Source organism: Ursus americanus, chromosome 3 (assembly GCF_024610735.1).
Source record: "Ursus americanus isolate L20-20 chromosome 3, mUrsAme1.1.p, whole genome shotgun sequence".
Classification (NCBI taxonomy): Eukaryota; Metazoa; Chordata; class Mammalia; order Carnivora; family Ursidae; genus Ursus; species Ursus americanus.
In genome coordinates this window covers 47,936,827-47,959,334 of record NC_142129.1, presented here as the reverse complement: position 1 = coordinate 47,959,334, position 22,508 = coordinate 47,936,827, and the positions used below count along the sequence as shown (strand labels likewise).

At 34.8% G+C, this 22,508-nt stretch overlaps 1 protein-coding gene across 3 annotated transcripts in view; it reads right to left on the bottom strand.

Annotated features, from left to right (window-relative positions):
• The window catches only part of SKAP2 (src kinase associated phosphoprotein 2), a 166,009-nt gene that overhangs the window by 68,669 nt on the left and 74,832 nt on the right, over positions 1 to 22,508 (bottom strand). For all 3 annotated transcript variants that reach the window (XM_045792992.2, XM_045792989.2, XM_045792990.2), the window contains exons 5-6: positions 2,927 to 3,004; positions 1,808 to 1,891 (exon numbers count right to left, since the gene is read on the bottom strand). In XM_045792992.2, coding sequence (XP_045648948.1) covers positions 1,808 to 1,891; positions 2,927 to 3,004 — 162 coding nt within the window. The remainder of the gene's footprint in view (positions 1 to 1,807; positions 1,892 to 2,926; positions 3,005 to 22,508) is intronic.

Here is a 22,508-nt window from a genome sequence, read left to right as displayed (position 1 = left end):
AAGAACACTAGAACAGTAATTTTTAAAAAGCAGTAGTGGTACAGGTGGTTAAATGTGCCACAAAATAATTAAAATACAAATTACAAAGAACATTTTTACCGTAAGTTTTCATCAAATAAGAACAGATATAGGAATTTAACTAATACCACCTGCAAAATAACTAGAACATATTTACTGAAATAAATATATTTATTTGAAATAAATATGAACATCCCTTAGGTTTGGGGAAAACTCCTGCTAATCTTTGACCTAACAGTGGGTATATACTGGTGAGGACCAGGAGTGCAGGAAACAAACATTAGTAGGCACTGAGTCTTAAAGAAATTAGAGATGAGAAACCTAACTGAATCAGAATCACAAGGATGTGAAACATGCCTCCTCTGGTCTTATGAAATACAGGATATTTCTTTGTGGAAAAGTATGATCGTAATCTCAATCCAAATGGTGTACCAAATTATATTTGTCAAAATAATGTATGTTTATGACCTATGGTAATCATAACTGAACTTAGGCTTAAATTTTCTGACAAAATCACCTGCTTACCCTTAGCAGAAGAAAGAAGGCTGCCTGATGATAGTTGCTTCTAGTTTACACTTCAATGATGCCATTATTACATTTGAACATATTATAAGTTAGTGACAGACTTCAAACTAGCCACTAAATTAATTCTTAATTTGTTAACCCCATTAACCAAAAGGTGAGACCAACTTCTAGCATCACCTATACAATTCAAATTTATCTGAAATGTGTACAATAATCATATCTATATAGTTTTATAATAGGGAAAAAACCTAAAAACTGCAAGTGATATCAAATGAAACATAAATTTCCAAACAACGCTGACATGTAAACACAATTCCATGGGAAAGCTTATATTCAGTAATATTGGACTACTATGCCTTTTTTTCTCCTTAAGTGTCCTTTGTGGAAATGAATGCTAGCTATTTCTATATTACCTTCACAATATTCAACTTCTCTCCTGCTTTTCCTAGAAAAAAGTAAAACTAAGAAAGCTTATATTCTTTAAATTTCAATAGTTTTTATTACTTTGTTCAAATACTAAGTTTAAAATTATGTGGGCTGTGATTAAGAGATGTATTAATTAGCAAGTAAAGTTACAAAATGTATCTTATTGTTTCTAAATTAATGGTTAGAGCATGGACTCCACCATTATGCCTAGGCTCAAATCCCACGTCTGCCACTTATCAGCTCTGTGATCTTGACCAAGTTACTTAACCTCTCTGTCCTCAGTTTTCCAAACAGTAAAATAAACAGAGCTAATAACAGTAGAGTTGTAGTTAGACAGCTAACAGTTAATATAGCTAACATGCTCAGAACAGTAATCTCTATAGAGGTGTTTGCTGTTGTTATTTAAATCTTTAAAAGAAGCTGAGAAAGGTGTCGCACAGATTTCATTTTATCTAAATTTTTCTTTTAAAAATATTTGAAAGAATAAAAAGCTCTTCTTCCCTTCAAAACTCTCACAGCCCTAATAGTCTTAACTTCCCTAGAAATTCTACAATAACTTGGATGATAAATAACTCCTAAAATGAAAAGCCACATAGATTTTCATCTCCTTCCTAATTCAATAAAACACAATTGTGTTAACTTTTAGGGCATTCTGGAATTTGGAGCACTTGGCAAATAGTGAAATAGAATTATAAGTTAGTCTCAGACTATGATTATTAAAATTCTCAGTTATTCTTTCTCCCTTTGTCTTGTTTACTCTGTTACTAAAATGGGGGTATAAAATGGCCCCTAAAAGCCTCCTACAACAGAAGTTGGTATGACTGAACACCAATACTACCTTTATCACTTCCATAATAATAGAATACTGTTTTACTGAGAGCACACCAGCGTTTCTGCCATTCAAATCCCAGAAAGCTGTGATCTACAATAAAGGGGGAAAAGGAACAGTTTTAGATAACACACATTACACATACAGCATAAATGTAACGCCATTTCCTTATTATAAAAGGAGAAGTTTGTTGACATGATTTCTAAGACTTCTGTTAGCTCTAAAAGTCTATGACTAATTAACTTGTATCTTCTTCTCCAAGAAACAAACAAAAACAAAGCTAAAAGGAATAAAGTGACACAGAGATAGGGCTGCTACACTTGCGGCTACCATACTTTCCTGACAGGGACTGTCCAAAGGGCATGTGACGACACACCTTTGAGACAACGGATTCATATGGGTCTCATTTTCTCATCTGTTATAAAGGGGGAGGAGGGCATGAGGAGTTGACCTAGATTACTTCTATTATCTCTTTCAGCTTTAAAATTCAGCTAAGAAAACCAAGGAAAGCAAATGGAATATAAATAGAAAGGCCCAAAGGGACTACCTGTGAGAAAAGCAAAATGGTAATGAAGAGACTTTCTGCTTTCTGTTTCCCATAATAACACCACGTCCATATTTCATTTCCATTATATATTGGTGCTGAAAGAGTGAGACCATATGGTCAACTCCCAATTATCATAGCCAATGGAGAGGAACACCAAATGGATAACAGAAAATGGCAGACAATACGCCAGGCTTGATGTGAACCCCAGCAGACATGGTGTACACCAGGTCAGGTGCAGGATAACGGGCTGCTCAGTGGGGTGGGAGAACAGTGAGAAATCCCATCCTTGAGAATACTGTCATGGCCCACAGCCTTCCTCTAACAGACAAAAAACAGCTCCTGAATCATTTACAAATCACCAAGATTGGCAACAAAAAACCTGACCAAACGTTTTGTTACCAAAAATTATTTAGAGCTAAAAACTATGTTTTGTGGTTGGGATAATGTTATTCAGATTTTCCTACAGTTTAAAAACTCTTCAATCACGTAAAGAGAATATTGGCTCCATATGTATACTGCATGCATGTTTTACATAAGGATAAACCCATTTTAGATTTTTCTTTTAGAATCTTACAGTTTACCTTTTCTACGTTTTTCAAGGTAGCCAGCCTTTAAAACAAAAGGAAGGTCCTGCGCTGCAATTGGAGGAAACTGGTTTCCTGTGGGAAGTAGAGGAGGAAAAAAAAGTAGTGAGTAATCCATCTTAGAAAAACCAAGTACCAGATCTCATTAGGTTCAGTGTACTTGCAGTTACCCAAATTAATTAAATTCAAGTGTATTAGCTTTGTCTCAGGTCCATTCCATAAACTTGTCTCTCTCCTGTAAATCTCAAGAGGAAAAAAGTGTTCTGAATTCCTATATCTTAATATATTATAATCCCCCAAACATAGTAATATTATGTAACCGGATGATCTCTACAGGGCAATACTTTATGATCTACATTCTCCAGGGAAAGGATCAGGGAACTACTATCAATAAATGCCATAAATCCCCGAAAGAGAAGTTAAGAATTTCAAATAAATCACATAAGCTTCTTTCCATTTATATTAACACTTCAAGAATTTTAATGCTTGTTGGGGGTGCCTGGGTGGCACAGCGGTTAGGCGTCTGCCTTCGGCTCAGGGAGTGATCCCGGCGTTGTGGGATCGGGCCCCGCATCAGGCTCCTCCGCTGGGAGCCTGCTTCTTCCTCTCCCACTCCCCCTGCTTGTGTTTCCTCTCTCGCTGGCTGTCTCTCTCTGTCAAATAAATAAATAAAATCTTTATATAAAAAAAAAAGAATTTTAATGCTTGTTGACTCTTAACCTGCATATCTCTATTCCTACCAAGTAAAACATACAATGATTTTTTCCCCAAAAAAATCAAATGCTAAAATTTATTTCTCTGGATACACAGCAAAAACAGAGAAATCTTGTAGACATTCAACGGAATGCTTTAGGTTTTTCTATGACATTTGAGAGTCCAAAATTAGGTAAAACAATCTAATAGAGGGACGCCTGGGTGGCTCAGTCAGTTAAGTGCCCAATCCTTAATTTCGGCTCAGGTCATGATCTTGAGGTCCTGAGACTGACCCAATGTCAGGCTCTGTGCTCAGCGCAGAGTCTGCCTGGCCCTCTGCCCTTCCCGACACTTGCGAGCACGCTCTCTCTCTCAAATAAATAAATAAAATCTTTTTTAAAAAATCCTGAAAATAGAACTATCATAAACAAATATTAGATACCTACAAAAAATTGAAAAATTAAGGCAAAAGTTAAGTCAATTAGAAATCATATATTCATGGTCATGAATAATAGGTTGTTCGGTAATTTCCTAAGTGTTCAATATTTTTACAAACATCATTATAACTATAATACAGTTATCTCATCATTTTACTGGAACTCTAACAAGTGAAAAACAACCAATCTAATGAAAATTTTTATGGAATATACCCAATGGAAATAGCATCAATATAGTTTATAATTTTTTTTAAAAAAATGTTTTGATAGGAAATTTATCATAACACAAATTCATCATAGAATTACCAGGGAAGTTTTTTTTTTAAATAATATTATAGGAATCATAGTAATTATAAAATCACAGATATTTTTCCTTAATAAAGTTTAAAATTAAAGCACCAATTTCAGTTCCATGGTGGATCCATTTTATTCAATAAACAAAACAATATCATTAAAGTATATTTTAAATAGCTCACTGATTTTGAAATGTATATAAAACTTTAGGGAGAGCCAATACAAACAATTGACTAGTTGTTTGGTAAATGTATCCGTGTTTCTTTTTTCAGAATAAACTTGATCCATACAAAGGTAAAAATGTTGTATATTTTACTGTAATATTTTATATTTAATATTTTGTATATATGTCAGTATTTCATGCATTGTAATTTTGTATAAAGGTAGAAAATGCTTTCTGTTTTGTTTCCTGTATCTTTCCAGATGATGCCCAGTATCTTGCAGACATTCCTGGCTGCCTAAAGGGTACCCTGAGTACTTAGCTTTAGGAACAGTCTATAAATGAGCTTCAGTTCCCAGAGCTATTACTGGCTCAGAACTCATTATTCCACAAGTACAATTTAATTACATTTTACTTAACATTTGCACAAAGAAAGTTAGACGCATTTTCTCTGTTTCTAGAGAATATATAATAGATACAAAGACACAGAGTTGCCAACACATTTTTTTTCTTATTCTAAAAAATTTTAAGTACAAAAACTCACCAGTATACCTGGAAACTAAAACAAAACAAAACAAAAAGACTGTGTCCTAGCAAGGCAGAGAAACCTAAACTTAGCTGGGACATAAATATTAAATAAAATGGTTTTGTGCTCTAGCAGATACCTAAACACTGAGTTTTACACTGATACTGACTTTCAGATGCATGGTATAAGGTTAGAGGGGTCTGTGATGACATCCCAGCACTGCAAATCTGTGACTTTCCTTAGCTCACGAAGCCTTTCGGATATCAGCTTCCTCATCTAAATAAAACATGAAAAACTTAGATTAGATCATCTCTAAGGCCCTCCCAATCTTCGGATTCCATGAAACATAGCCACATTCATGTTTTTCTTGTACTTTCAGTAACAAATGGCCAAGCTCCAAGATGGATTCAATTTTCAATGATATCAAATGTGGAATCCGTACGAAACATATTTTTGGTAGAGCAACTGATAACTTCCTTTAGATCTAGCAAAGAATTGTTTTCTGCCTTTTAAAGGCTGATTCCTAGCTAGAATCTTGGCCTGGAAGATCCGTGAAAGAAATATATAAATTAGGGGTGCCTGGGTCGCTCAGTTGGTTAAGTATCTGCCCTCAGCTCAGGTCATGATCCCAGGGTCCTGGCATCGAGCCCCACATCAGGCTCCTTCCTCAGAAGGGAGTCTGCTTCTCTGTCTCCCTCTGCCTGCCACTCCCCCTGTTTGTGCTCCCTCTCTCTCTCTGTCAAATAAATGAATAAAATCTAAAAAAAAAAGAAATATATACATTAAATATTTTTCATATTCTAATAGTTCTCCCTCAACATGGAAAATCTGAAATTTCAAATCTTTTTTATTGGTTTTTTTAGTGGCAAAAATTATTATGTATTCAATGGATATATCAAACAACAATAACCTTTAAGAAAATAATCACTACAGTAACTAAAAGATTGCTAATGACGTTAGCTTAGCATTGCTCCTTTCACAGAGCTTATTTTCTCATTTCCCATTATTACTTTTTTCAGAAAGGACTGATCAATGATATGCTAGTACTGCTGATCTCTAAGCCTAATATGATATTTCCCTTTTAAAAAAAAATAGGCTCATATCATGCTTAGACACAAAAATGGTCAGCTTCCTATTAGCAGGACCACAGAATTCCCAGGGGAATGAAGCCTTGGGCACAAGGCTTTAAAGACTGATATAGTGACTCATGTGATGACACTGGGGGCAAAAGCAGAGGTTGCAACTCTCAGGTTTACCATCTGTTGGTCTCTCCGCCCCTTTGTAAAGTGGCAAGTCACTCTGAAAGCCACCAAGCAAAAACTGAATAACTATTAGGGTAATTTGAGTTTGCCTTTATTAACTCTACTTCTTGAAATGGAAATTCCAATAGCCTCATGAGAGTTCTACCATGTCTTCAATAGGTCTATCTGAAACCAAAGAAGAAAACAGCTATATGCATGCAGGAAATACTTCATGAATATGACCCAAAAGATACCTAAGGTTTTGTTGAGTCCAGTCAAAAGCTTCTATTTTATATCAAAAATATATATACATATATAATTGTGACTGCTATTAATTTTCTTGGAAATCTACCACAATATGCAAAATTCAAATGGCAATCATAGAATAATTAAGGGAATAACTTAGAATCAGAATTAAGAAAAATCTGAAATCAAGGGTGTTCACCAATATCCACTAAAATAATGTCAAAAAGTCATAGATCAAAAGTATGTGGATTATATTATCCATACAGTTACGTCATCCTTCCCATTCACTTAAAACTGCTTCTTTTACTTTGGAGTACAAATCCAAATTTGAACTGCCTAAGCACATGTCTGAAGACTGCTTTTTTAGATAAATGTTTAATATAGGAGCACCGTCCCTAGCTCATAAAATTAGATGGAAAGAAAATCTCTTTAAGATTTTCAGATTCTTTGGACTAACTTCTTAGACCATGAGGTACCACATTCTTATAACATATTAAAATTATTTCTAATGGAATTAAAAAATGTTTTATCTAAAAATTCCAGAGGTTACTGATTTGTGGAAACCCTTGTAACACTCACTCACCTATTTATAAGGATGAACGCATATCAATATATTGAATCAGTCATTTAAAAATAAGGTTCAATATGAGAAATTTCACCCTACAAACAAGGCTACTATTTCATATAGTATTTTTATATGGGCACCCTTTATGCTTTTATATTTTGGTAAAGGCTATTTTTTAATAATATATCATTAAATTTCACATAAAGATTTTATTTTTCTTTTAAATAGAGATGGTAAGGAGGACACGTATTGCATGGTGCACTGGGTATTATACGCAACTAATGAATCATGGAACTTTACATCAGAAACCAGGGATGTACTGTATGGTGACTAACATAATATAATAAAAAATATTATTATAAAATAAATAAATAGAGATGGTAACTATTTCATAGGACTGGTTTTTATTTTTTTATTTTTTAAGTAATCTCTACACCCAACATGGGGCTCAAACAAGATCAAGGGTCTCATGCTCTAGGGAATGAGCCAGCCAGGCATTCCAAATTTTACAGGAAGATCTTAAATCAAATTTGATCTCCTATATAGAGTAACTTCTCAGCTACTCTGTGTCTGCCTACATTATTTTTGTTTTTTGGTTTGGTTTGGTTTGGTTTGGTTTGGTTTGGTTTGTTTTAGTGGCTTAAAACAAAGCAAATTTATTATCTCATAGTTCTGGAAGTCAGAAGTCCAAAAAGCATCTCCCTGGGCTAAAATGAAGATGTCAGCAGGGCTGTGTTCCTTCTGGAGGCTCTCAGGAAGAATCTATTTCCTGGGCTTTCCAGCTCCCAAAGTCTGACCTATTTCATTGGCTCTTGTCCCCCTTCCATCTTCAAAGCCAGCAATGGCCAGTTGAGTCTTTCTCCCAATGCCCTCTCTGGTTCTGATTTTTTCAGCTCCTTCTTAAGGATTCTTATATTTACTTTGGGCCCACCTGGATAATCTTCTTACTTTAAGGTCAGCTGACTGGCAACCTCATTCCACCTGCAACCTTAATTCCCCCTTGCCAGGTATCAACATATTCGCAGGCTCCAAAAATAAGAATGTGGACTTCTTTGGGGGGCTATTATTGTGCTCACTGAATCCCTCATTATATATACCAATTGGCTACTGGTTTTATCTGTGTGTGTGTGTGTGTGTGTGTGTGTGTGTGTGTGTGTATCTGACTCTATCTTAATCATCATCTCTGTCGCCAGAAAAAAATTAAATTCAGGGGAAAAAACCGCCTTTTTATAAAGTCCGTGATGTATAAATACTTTGAGAAAAAGAGATACAAGCTTAAGATGGAAATACTTTTTACTTCAGTTAAAAATAAAATTCTAAACATATCACAATTTTCACAGATACTCTAAATAATATAAAACAATTATGAACTGAATTTTAATTTAATGTTCATCTTTAACACAAAAAGGTGTCCCCAACCTGATTTTGCATCTTAGAATTGTGGTTAAAACCCTGGATCTTGGATTCAAATTGCAGCTTGACCTTTAATTCTGCGATGTAAACAAGTTACTTAATTTCATTAACTTTACTTTTCAGATCCTTCAACGTAAGTAATAATGGAGAATTACTGTGTAGATTTAGTAGGGTAGTACTTAAGATTAAGAAATGTTATTCAAATTTGCCAAGTCCAGTGTTCCATACACAAGAAAATAAGAAAGCTGAAAAAATAAACAACTGCAATAAAACTTGAAAGCCAAATACCTTTTAACAATACAAATTCCTTTCCAGCTATAGATATTTGGAAAAAAAATCTGATGCATGAAAAGAATATTTGATGGTACTATACACAGCAAAGATTAGTATAAATGAAAAGGAACAATCTTAATTCATTTATTAAATAAATATTTACTAGTGTATATTATGTGCCAGGCCCTTTTCTAAATATTACCTAAGGTAGGCAGCCAGGAAAAATAAACTCGACCTACTGAAAATTTGTTGAAAGCATTTTAAAAGAAAAGTCAAATAACTTATGCATAAAATTTAATGAATAATAGTAATTGGTCTTCCTCCTTCCATACGTGTACTACCTCTGTATGAAACACACCTTTTCATATCCCTAGACTATAAGTTCTAAGCATTCTTTTTTAAAAGCATCATAATTTAACAAATATACATAAACAAATATTAGCATGGTTCGGTAGGGTAATAACTGCAATAACTAATATTTATTAAGCTTTTACCACAAGTTAAACATGATACAAGTCATTATCTCATTTCCCTCTCACACAGCCCCAAGAGGTAGGCATTATTAGTTGCATGTTATCAATGGCAAATCAAGGCCACACACAGTAAGTGGTGGAACCAGGACCCCCACGGCTGTCCAACAAAGCCCATTCACAAAATGCCATGTACTATCATTGAGGAAATAAGTGAATGCCATCTACAGAAACTAAAAGACAACAATATTGAATTACTACTCTATGGCATTAATCACAATTATTTAAAATGAATTCCTTAACAGCAGAATGATATATTTAAAATATTTAACTTAAAATTTAAAATTCTAGGATGTTTGTTTCACTTCCTACAGGACTTTAGAGAAGTCCATTTTGCTTCCTAAACATGTCTTTTAAAAGATTCCTGTTTTGGTTTAAACACACACACACAAACATGCAACTTAGTAAAGGGAAAACAGATACTTATGGAAGGAAAAGGAAGCTCTTTTTGCATGAAGTTTCCTCTAGCAAATTACATAAAAATTAGCAATGAATATAATTTAGACTGAAATCTTTAGCTCCTTTCCATTCAACTATGTTTTATTTTCCCATAGGTTGTAGGGCAGTTTTTGGGGGGTTTTTTTTTTTGCAAGCTGTTTTATGTTGTGAGCTTTAAACTATAAATTTTTACAATTATTTTCAGTATATGAACAACATTTTTCTAATTTGCAATAGTCTAAGTTCATTTTTATTCATTTATTTTTCCTATTTTGTGTACAAAAAAAAGAGAACCATTAATAATATAAGCTCATATCTTAAGTGTCTGAAATAGGAGTATGCAGAGTTAGAATGTCTTCCAAATCACATAATATAATAAGGCATATGTTTTTGTTTTACCTTGAAGAAAGAGAACACATATATAAACAATTGTCATTCTATTCCCATCTCCCAAAAGAATATTCCTGAGGGGTGGTTAAAATAAATCAAAAATATCTAGTATGAAAACCATCAAATATGAAATTATTCTGAATTAAGACTCTACTTACAACCCTATTCTGATTACTTGATTACCAAAATGGGCTTGGTTACTAAAGTAAAATCATTTCCAAACATTCATCATGCTTTAGTATTTATTACCTATTTCTATTTAAGAAAACAACTCTCTAATTTTTATTTAAATCAAAAAGCCTTTGGCATTTCACCTCTTCTGCCAAAGTGCTGAAGTATCCTCTTAAAACACATGGGTGTTCTCTGTCTTTCCTTCCTTTCTCTCTCTCCCTCACTCTCTCTCTCCTTAGAACTCTCTCTCTCTCTCACACACACACACACACACACACACACACACACACACACAATTTATCTCCTTCGGTCTGACACAGGTCTTTCCACAGGTCTCTGGTTTCAACATAGGTATGAAATTAACACATTCTTATCTATTATTATTATTGCTTCATTCCCCCGCCCCCAAAGCATCTTAGAGGCATTTGTGCAGATACATTTGGTATGGAAATTAAAACAAACAGGAGAAAATTGTGTGTATACAGAGAGAAAGCAAATGCCTGAATTTTAAAAATGTTAATGCTAAATTTCTGTTGAAAAATCTCCTCCTAGCCTTACGGGTTTTTCCCTTGTAAGTTAATGACTTGAGAAAAACTAAATGAAGGATATAACAGGAATTATTTGTACTATTCTCGAAACTTTTCTATAAATGACATTATTTCAAATTTTAAAAAATAAAAGTAATCAATCAAGGCAAAACTAGGAGTCAGGGTAGAACACAAAACAAGTTGGAACTACAAAGTTATTTACACTTAGCGGGAGTGGGCCAAAAATTCAGTTATAAGCTTTATAACAACCAACGTGAAGGAAGAAATAATAAATTATGTAATTCATTACCCATAAAATAAATGTAGATCATTGCTCAGGGAGGAATATATAACAACTATTCCTGGTTCCTGGTACTGAAATGAGAAAGAAATCTTTCCCATGTGTTCTCAATGTCCTCAATAACATTGTTACAGTATGTAAAATAAAAGTTTCCCAGGGCTGCTTTGTATAACATCACTCATGTCAAGCCAACAGCACAATACCAAAGCAAAATTTACTAAAAGTAATTCTATACAGCACAAAACCTGGTAGCCCAAGCATACAGCTCCCAAACAGCTTTGTTAAACTCAAGGATAAGACCATAGAATACCTACAGGAATAGACACCTTGCACATTTTTCAGACAATCCTTCCAAACACACTATTTGTCTTGGTCAAACTTTCAGTAAATATTAAATCCCAAGCAGATGATATGATCCCTGCAAGAAACCAATACGGCTCTTCTATGTTAGTGCTTGTGAGCCATATCCCTTAACAATCAGCCAAGCTGGGGGAAATGTTGAGTACTCTTATTTATAAATGTACATATAAATTTATAAAGTATAATAGCTTTACAGGGACATATGCCTGGATGAAGATCACCCTAACACAGAATAAATCAGCAATTGCTTATAAAATTCCTAACTCAGTGCCAGAATAATTCTAGCTTGCAAAAAGTTAGAGCATATGCCTACCTCACATAACCAAAACATCCGCAGAACAGCATGTTGCTGGGAATGATAAAATGCCCAGGCCTACTCTTTACTATGAACTGCTGATCATCCGTACATCTGGGTAACCGAAAGAATTAGAAAGCATTGTTATGTATGTAACAGAGCAAATTACTAAAGAACACACATTAAAACTTCAATATTAGAAGAGTCGATGTATCGCATTTTTTTCTAGTATCTGAAAATAAAAGCACACTGCACGCTTAATCCTCCTTCTGATCCATAGCTTCAGAGCGAAATAACTGTTAACAGCCATATGTGAGACGGGCCAGGGAGAGAAACCTTCATGTGGCACCACCTACAATATTAGGCTAAAATCATGTATTCATAAGTTTGTCTTTTTCACTAGACTTTGAGCAAGGGATCATAAGACGGTGCTTCTCAAACTTAAGCGTGCATCAACATCACCAAGGGTACTTATTTAAAATGCGGAAGTACAGGGGCACCTGGGTGGCTCGGTCGGTTAAGTGGCTGCCTTCGGCTTGGGTTATGATCCCAGGGTCCTGGGATCGGGCCTGGTGTTGGCCTCCCTGTTTGGCGGGAGCCTGCTTCTCCCTCTTCTCCCCATTTGTGTTCTCTCTCACTATCTCTGTCACTATCTGTCTCTCTCTCTCTCAAATAAATAAATACACAAAAATTTAAAAATAAATAAATAAATAAATAAATAAATAAATAAATAAATAAATAGAATAAAGTGCCGAAGTACAATTTTGAAGTAAAACACCTACAGGGCTCTTAGTGGTATGTTTTTAAAACTTCATTTCATACTTGTCTTATAGGATTTTAAAAATATGCTCTAAGATAATGTTCAGTGCAAAATCAAAAGAATGTCACTAAGTCGATAAAATATAGTTCTGCAACCAGCATAACACTGAAAACAGAAGGGAAATGTCAGATACATAAATGACCATGAGGAGGGTGATTTTTATTTACGGAATATCTAACTTCTGAGTCATTAAAATAATTTTATAAAAATATAATACCTCTTTCCCCATAGCTGGCACGGTCCCCCACTGATGAGGCGTAGGGGAAGAAGGAACTGACAGGGTAACTGAGAGAGAGAGCCGAGAGAGCAGGAAAGGGTCATCACAACTGAGAGCAAAGAGGTCATCCTCCTTTTCCCTCCCCACCTTAATGCCCCTTTAATAACACTCCAATTCAGTCCTGAACTTTCTAACAGCCAACGTAAAGTAAGAATTACAATAAAAAGGAGAAAAAGAAATGGGAATGAAACAAATAGCATGAAAAGTGCCCATTTTGAGGCACATGATTTCAGCATATTTTTCAAAAATGAGTATCCATGATGTAAAAAAACAACTGCCAAATACAGAAACTAATATTTACCCTGAGTTAGACGTCGTAAGGCAATCCAGGAAATCTGTTCCCTGTGCGCTACCCCAGCCCTGGGTCCCCGAGCTGACACAGCCCAACTGTCGCTGGTCTCCTTTCCTCCCAGTTAAGAGTCGTCATTACCAGAACGATTTCACCACTGAAGTTTAAGATCTTGACTCAAATTAAACATGTCAGATTAAAACTCTGAAAAGGTACCTCATGGAATAAAATGGGTGCTAGCAACACACAACGGATGCAACTTTGTATAAACAGACGAGCCTCTCCAACCACCTGTGAGCACCAGCCAAGGCAGGTGGGCTGTGGCCTCGCACTGCGATGAAGCTGCCAGCGGTTACCTCAGGGGCGGGTAAGGCTGTGAAACAGTCTGAGTCTGGATCTGTACCTTGTTCATGAATATGTGAAACACACAATGACCTCTTAAAAACATGGGAAAAGACTTAAAATCCAAAAAATATACATCCCACTCCCATTTCATATGAATAAATGATAAGATATGATTTATTCAAAATCAAGGCAGATATGTTAGGCTCTTATGGTAAGATATTCCATTACACGTTTTCTACAAATTCAGCCTGTAATTAAATCATGGATGAATAGACCATGATGTATATTCTCACCACAAAAATATTTCTACATACATAATGTTACATCTATCTTCCCAATAATGAGATAATAGTTATTAAACAAATCAATGAATTCAATTAAGTTCCCTTCATCTGGATATCCTCAAGTCTCATGCAAGACTCAAAGTTGTAATGTGTTTTTTTGAATATCAAAATACATTAGAGAAAAGAAATAACTCTTGGGGCGCCTGGCTGGCTCAGTTGGTAGAACATACCACTCTTGATCTTGGGGTTGTGAGTTCAAGCCCCACGCTGGGCATAGGACCTACTTAAAAAAAAAAAAAAAAAACTCTTATAAATTCCTCACAGGATGGAAAATTATGGAAATTTAATATTTGGTCCAATGATCTCTCACCAACCATTAGAAATCACATATGGTATTACAATTCCATACATGGATAAGAATTAGTACAATCATTAATTTGTCAAATGATGACTTTTTCAAGGGGTGGGTAGCAAAAAATATTTGCATGGATGTCACAATAGACAACGAATTCCCACAAATCAATAAGAAAAAGATAAAGAGGGGCGCCTGGGTGGCTCAGTTGGTTAAGCATCTGCCTTTGGGGTCCTGGGCTCCCTGCTCAGCAGGGAGTCTACTTCTCCCTCTGCCTGCTGTTCCCCCTGCTTGTGCCCGCTCCCTCTGTCAAATGAATAAATAAAATCTTTAAAAAAAAAAAAAAGATACAGGGGCGCCTGGGTGGCACAGCGGTTAAGCGTCTGCCTTCGGCTCAGGGCGTGATCCCGGCGTTATGGGATCGAGCCCCACATCAGGCTCTTCTGCTATGAGCCTGCTTCTTCCTCTCCCACTCCCCCTGCTTGTGTTCCCTCTCTCGCTGGCTGTCTCTATCTCTGTCGAATAAATAAATAAAATCTTTAAGAAAAAAATAAAAAAATAATAAAAAATAATAAATAAAAAAAAAGATACAGAATTTAACAGAAAAACAAGTGAAGAATATGAACCAGGCAATTCATAGAGTAAGTACAAAAGCCAATAAATACAAGAAAAGATAGTGTAGTGTTTACTAATCTACTGTCTCTCCCCCAGCTCTCCTCACCTTTACTAGAATGTAAGTTCCATGAACTCAGAGACCACGCTGTCTTGTCCACTGTGTACCCCAGTGCCAAATTAGTGCCTGGATACACAGTAAATGCTCATTAAATTTCGCTGAATGAATAAACTTCACTAAAACTAGAGAAAACAAAGTAAAACAGGATACTGCTTTTTAACTTTATGAGACGTTAAAACTTTAGATTAATAACACCAACAGTGGGGAGGATGGAAAAGATGATATTCTCATGCATTCCTTCTGAGAATGGAACTTCCTATGGTTCTGTGCATGAGAATTTGACAATATCCTAAGAATTCAACTTCCAAGAATCTATCCTACAAAAATCAAGCACAGCTTCATTAACAGTGTATATGTCAGAATAGATTTTGAAACACAATTTGTGACAGAAAAATGGAACATGTCCAGCAAGAAAGACACTATGAAACCATTATAAATAATGCTTATTATTTAAATATGCTTGTGTAGGTCTATGTGTATTAATGTGGAAAGGTATGGACTAATGATCATGATACTTAAGTGAAAAACATAAGACATAAAATAATATGTATAGTGATATTCCATTTTTAATTTAATTTAGGAAAAAATGTCTGGAAGGACATATCCAGAACAATTAATAGTACTTACTTCTAGGGATTTTGTGGGGGGGGGGGGCGGAATGGAGGATAAAACTTTTCTTTGCTACAAGCATGTATTACTTTATAAGTTCACATAATAGAATTATTTAAGTGAAAAAGAAAAAAAGAACATATACAGGTTTTTAAGTAATTTAAATGTTAAATCAATTTATATTATTTAAATCACAGCTAGAAAAGCTTTAACCACTAATCCAAAAGCTCTAGTTTAATCAATATGTGTAGTTTTAGGGTAAAATAATACAGCTTGAAAACAATCCTTTCAACTCATATGAAGGTATTCCACTTTGAGAATGTTCACGTACCTGGCTATTCTTCAAACAGGCCAAGCCTCATGTATCCATACAAGCTTTCATTCTGCCTAGAATGTGCTACCCCTCACCTTTCTTCTCTCTACCACGCCCGGCCACCTTCATTGCCTAGATAGCTTCCAGCTCACCCTTCAAGATCTAACTCAACTCTGAAAAGCCTTCCCATTGTGACATAATGAAAAATTCGCAAGAAAATGCATTTATTAAAAAAGATTAAAGGAAGGGCGCCTGGGTGGCTCAGTCAGTTAAGCATCTGCCTTCAGCTCAGGTCACTCTCCATCTGCTTGTGCTCTCTCTTGCTCTCTCTCTCTTTCAAAAAAAAGAAAAAAAAAGAAAGAAAAAATATTAAAGGAAGATATATTCTCTGATATTAGATCATTCTAATTCTTCCTACTGATTTTTTAGTGTTGTAAAAAAGTCACTTACGTGAAACAGAATAGTCATTGATTGTTAATTACCCAGATATTTCTGCATTTTCTAAAAATCTCAAATTGATTATAGAAACAAAACAAAACAAACCAAAGGCTTCAAGAAGCCAGTATTTTCTGGGGAAAATACTGATGGAATTTCAGAAGTCCACATGTACTAACCATGTTCTTGGCTGGAAAACAAGCATTTATGATGAATTTAAATTTTTTTCCAAAATGACATAATCTAAGTTTTTTGATATTACAAAAATAACACAATAATTTATTTTTTTTCTGTTCAACTTCAATGCCTTCAAACTGATTCATGTAAAAATATGCACAAAAATCATTGTGCCAGGCTATAACTGGTATTCCAAATTCCACCTGGAAAATGAATTTTATGGCTATCCTATAAACTTCTAAAATCCTGAAGTTTTAATAGATATGCTGACACAACCTTAACCATAACAGTTCTAGCAACTGCTCCTGTAATAAATCTGTCAGTTTCTGTAATGCCTATGACAAATCCATTAATATGAATGATGTACATTTCACATAGCACACCGCACAGCAACTGCACACGTTATGTCATTTCCATTCTGAGTAGCAAATCAGTAATCAATATTTGTAAAAGCAGCAGCTAATCCTTTGTAAAATCACTGGTTCAGTGATTGAAGAGTTTGCTCAATCTACACAGTTAATCCCTCTTCATCTGCTGAGCCCTCTATTTATCCCAGTCCCTCACAGTGCCAGCTACGGCAGATTAATACATCTCCACACGTTAAACATGACCTGACAATTGACACAGGATATTGCTGACAGGATAAGCTCTACAAACACTGGCCTTTTCAAAAGGAAGCTTAAAATTAACATTCAGCGACCCAAAGTTTACAAATAGGCTCACCAAGACCCCTTCCCAGCTCCAGTCACCTGATTTATTGAGCTCACACTCCACAGGAAATATATCCCTATTTTTGGTTTGAAAATCTTCTGGCTGATTCCAGAATGCCTATTCATAAAGAATGTCACATGTTATTAATTTTTTAAGGCATGGCAAATGGAAGTTTTCTGGCCAGGAAAAGAGGATCTTATGTACAGAAATTTGGAGAATTCTTATGTATGAAGTAAGGTTCTCAGCTAATGGTATTTCAAAGTTCTATACTTGAAGAAAATCCCCCCCCCCAAAAAAAGCATTTTCATACTTACAGCTTGGGATGGAAAGAAAGATGTGTTTTCAATGTGAAAACTGACTGACAATATTACAAATAAAGTGTTCTGTGCTAGATGAATTAGATGAATATAACAAACTCCTCTCTAGGAATATATTAAATTTTATTTAAAAACCAAACATAAATTTCCTTAACAAAGTTACTGCAATTCTGATAGTCCATGCATCCTTAATTGAGACTACTTGAAGGAAAAGAAAATGCAAATTCACGTCAAAGTAAGAGTAAAAAGTATGAAAGAAAAATGATTTCCTAACCCAATATACTGAATGAAATAATTTTTCAAAGATAACATGAACGACTCCTTTACACCTACAACATCTGATTACTTGTGTCTAGTAAGGAATACCAAACACACGATTAAGTCTTACACTTTTCATGCCTCCAGAGCGGAAGCAGAGGCCACAGAAAGGCTGAGAAGAAACAGCAGGAGAAGATCAGGAAAGAAGGGGCTGACCAGAAGCCAAAAGAGTACAGATTTTTGGGAGAGGAATGAATGAGTGGTCAGTAATATCAGTTGTTTCAGAAAGGCCAAGAGAGAGAAGTACTAGAAATTGTTCACTGAATATGGAAGTTAGGAGGCTACAGTCATCTTGCTGAGGTACTGAGGAAGCAGCAATGAAGACAGAAGCCAGTCATTAAGGAATGAAATAGACAAAGCAGAACCAAAAAACGACCATTGGCTTTAAAAAAAAAAAACAACAACAACAACTCAGTAGTGAGGGGAAGAAGAGAGGAAATGACAGCCAGGGAGTAAAGCATTTCCAATTTATTTTCTAATTCAGTATTTGTAGCAATATTCCCTTTCCATACCAAATTCCACTTTAACGCAACAACTAGTCTTCAAAATACTAACAGCCGATTCTGCAATTTTAAAAATCAGATCGTTTTAAACCATACTTAGTAGTAATACATCCATATGTAATGTTAAAAAGTGAATTTAATAGGTTAAAAATGATGACTAGCATTTGAAAATTTAGGGTGACATCTGTAATGTAATGCAAAAATGTCTTACATGGTATATTGCGTATTTTTAAAATGTAATCTTAAAATCTAATAGCTTTTCAGATATTAAGCAAAATAATTTGCTAGTCAGCTGAATTTGCTATAAGGAGAATTATACACATCACCAAGTCTTACAAGACAACTGGTTCTAATTAGCCTTACTGAAAGAAACTCACTCTATGTAGAGTGAATAAAAAGACAGCAATCCTAGTTCAATAATATAGGTGATCTGTCCGTGTTGAAAATATGGCACACTAGATAAGTAAAGATGTTTGCCAACAGTTAAGAAAAATAAATTTCAAAATTCTTTTAAAGATAAAAATTACTTAGAGGCTGCAGTCACCAAATAGTTATACTTCTCTAGCACATTTAAATTATCATACTGCAAAGTTCAATTTATATATAACTTTTAAAAAACACGTCTATTGTACAAACTACAAATTTATTCACTGGACTCTCTTAGGCTTACTGTTAGTTGTCTTTGAACCTCTTAATGAAAGGCCTTAAGCCTCTGGACATAAGATTATTTCAGTGTTCTCTCTCATGCAAACACATACATAAAATGCACACACACACACACACACACACACACACACACACAATACAGCCCAATAAATCCTAGAAAAGATAATGTTTGACTTTTAAAATCACAGTGATGTTCATAAACAGCTTACATCTTTAAACACAACAAAAATAATTTCCTAAGAAACAGTAAAAAACACTTACTGTTTAAAATGAAGGCAAATGAATGTTTCATAGGAGGGCAATTGATATAAAGTTTTTTGAAAGCTTTTCATACTCTTACTTAAGACACCCAAGTAACCAAAATCATAAAATTTCAAGTCAATTTGCCAATGTTAACATGCATAGCCAGAGAACAAAATAATACCCATATTAGATCAAACATGTAACACTGGCCTCCTTAACAATAAATTTTAGCTGAACTAACTTGTTAGTCAAGATTTGGTAAGGAGGCCTACATCCTATAGGCTATAAGGAGGAAGGAGCATTGTGTGTCATGGACCAATTGAAGTTACACGTTCTGAAGAAAATGTTCTCTTCATTATGAATAGACATTTTTCCAAAGACATACAAATAGCTAACAGGCACATGAAACGATGCTCAACATCACTCATCATCAGGGAAATACAAATCAAAACTACAATGAGATATCACCTCACACCCGTCAGAATGGCTAAAATCAACAACACAGAAAACAACAGGTGTTGGCGAGGATGTGGAGAAAGGGGAACCCTCTTGCACTGTTGGTGGGAATGCAAACCGGTGCAGCCACTGTGGAAAACAATATGGAGGTGCCTCAAAAAATTAAAAATAGAGCTACCCTATAACTCAGCAATTGCACTGTCAGCTATTTACCTAAAGGATATAAAAATATCCTTTTGATTTGAAGGGATACATGCACCCTGATGCTTACAGCAGCATTATCAATAATAGCCGAATGATGGAAACAGCCAAATGTTGATGAATGGATAAAGAAGATGTGGTACATATATATAATGGAATATTACTCAGCCATAAAAAAGAATGAAATCTTGCCATTTGCAATGACAGGAATAGAGCTAGAGAGTATTATGCTAAGCAAAATCAGTCAGAGAAAGACAAATACCATATGATTTCTCTCATATGTGGAATTTAAGAAACAAAACAAATGAACATGGGGGGGAGACATAAACCAAGAAACAGACTCTTAACTATATAGAACAAACTGGTTGTTACTGGAGGGGAGGTCAGTGGGGGATAGATGAAATAGGTGATGGGGATTAAGGAGTGCACTTGTGATGAGCACTGGGTATTGTGTAAGTGATGAATCACTAAATTCTACACCTGTAAATCTAACATTATTCTATGTGTTAACTAACTGGAATTTAATAAAAACTTGAAAAAGAAATGTTATCTTCAAGTATTTCTATAAATACTTTCATTTATATTTCAATAAATACCAAATATTTGCTAAAGTATCAATAAAGCTGTTTTCTTGTGTTTTTTAGTCACTTTAAGACCAAAAGTATTAAGATTTTCCATCTTAGAAAATCTCAAAAAAGGAAAATTAGTGGTTACACTGAAAGTGATCTAGCAATGCCACACAGTTCTTTGTAGATTCAGACATAAAGATATGAAGCTTGATTTTTTAATTTTAAAGAATTCTAAAAATACAAAGGCAAAAAAAAATTTCTTTCAAAATTCATCATGTTATTACAGTTCAGCGCACCATATCAGGAGGCATATAATGTCGATTATTCCCAGCACAATGATGTTAACTTTCATCGCCTGCTCAAGGTAGTATCTGCCAATTTCTCCCTTTCACATGATTACTTTTCACTTTATAGTTAGTATTTTATGAGGAGATTCTTTAAGATAATATAAATACCCTTGTTCTTCCTCAAGCTTTCACCTACTAAGTTTCAGCATCCGTTGATGATTATTGTCTGAATTATTTCTATCGTGATTGCAAATGGCAGTTTCCAATTTTTTTTTTCTAACAAATGAAGATGTCAAATACTCTTTATATGAAAAAGCAGAAAGCTAGAAAAACAACGATTCTGAAACTGAAAACTTAGGAAACAGAAATAGCTGATTCTTGCCCGTCTAAATTCTGCAAACATGATTTGGTGGGAGGGTGTGTGTGTGTGTATGTGTGTGTATGCACGTGCATGCAACTCAGTATAATATCTCATAACGCATCTATCAAGAACAATTGTGCAATAAAAAATAGTAATAGCATAGTCATCTTTAGGAAGAAAAATAAAACATAGATTAGAAGTCAGAAGACTACAAGTGTCAGCCCCTAAACTTAATTGTAGTTACCTAAACGATTCAATCCTTCTAGACCCCACTTGTAAAATAAGAGACATAGGCTAGATAATCTGTAAGCTTCCTTAGAAGTAGTATTCTACATTCCGATAATGCTAAAATATGTGGATTTACACAATGATGTTTTTAAAAATCTTATCTTTATCAAATACCTTTTACGCCCATCAGAAAAAAAAAATAACACTACAACTGGAGGAAAGTGTAATAACTGTTTAGGCAAGGCTTGCTTAATAATACTGCCAAAGGAAACAGAATCATAATTCCTCTCAGGAACCTTCTCGTTATGATTTGTAACACAGCAGTCATTATTCTATTGTTCATGTTAGATAGTATGAATTTCTTCCAACAAAAAGAAAGAAGGCACGGTTTGTGCAAAATAAGTGTGATAACCTGTTAACATGCCAACCTACCCCTAGGTATAGCTGGTGGTAATAAGGTTTTAAATGCTAATGAGTCTGGGACCTGAGGACTCAAATGAAAGAGTACACCAGCCTATTCTAATCAAAGAGCCTGGCTTCTAAAGCTCTTCTCCCAGACTCAACAAAGAAAACAAATCTGAACTCTTGTCCAAACTTGCCTTGATGGTTTAAAGGAGAGGAAGCCAACAAGTAGAGTTGAAGAATAAAACAGCACTAACGTGCATTTAAGGATAAGAAGGTGATGCAATTGATATTGACAAAGTTTTAGTGACCTTGCGATACGAGAGCATAGGTACAATATCTAGGCTGGAGCCAGCTGTACATAAGTACACGTTACACAGAATATATGAGACTATGCATGCTTATGTATAAGTTCTTATAGCATAAATATTTACTAATATGGAATAAATAATGTAGCTGGCTTTCTCTATATTTGTGACTTAATATTTACTTTCTTCACCTATAAAAATAGAAATTAACAAGCTGGTTGTCAATAAATGTACAAACCTGACAAAGTACCACAGATTTAGTAAATTCTAATGAATAAGTAAGTACTGTGTATAAAACAGAAGTTGATATTTTTATAAAAATAATTTAAATGATCAAAACAAAAGCTGAAGCATTTTTATGCAGGTCACTCTTTCAATATGTGGCAAAAAAAAAAAAAAAATGACACCAGAAAAGCAGTAAAAAGAAAGTTTGGGCAGATGCATAAGGTACTTAAGGACTAGGCCATTCGAGTTTTATTCATCTTCTATTCCCATCGGACAGTGCCTGGAACACA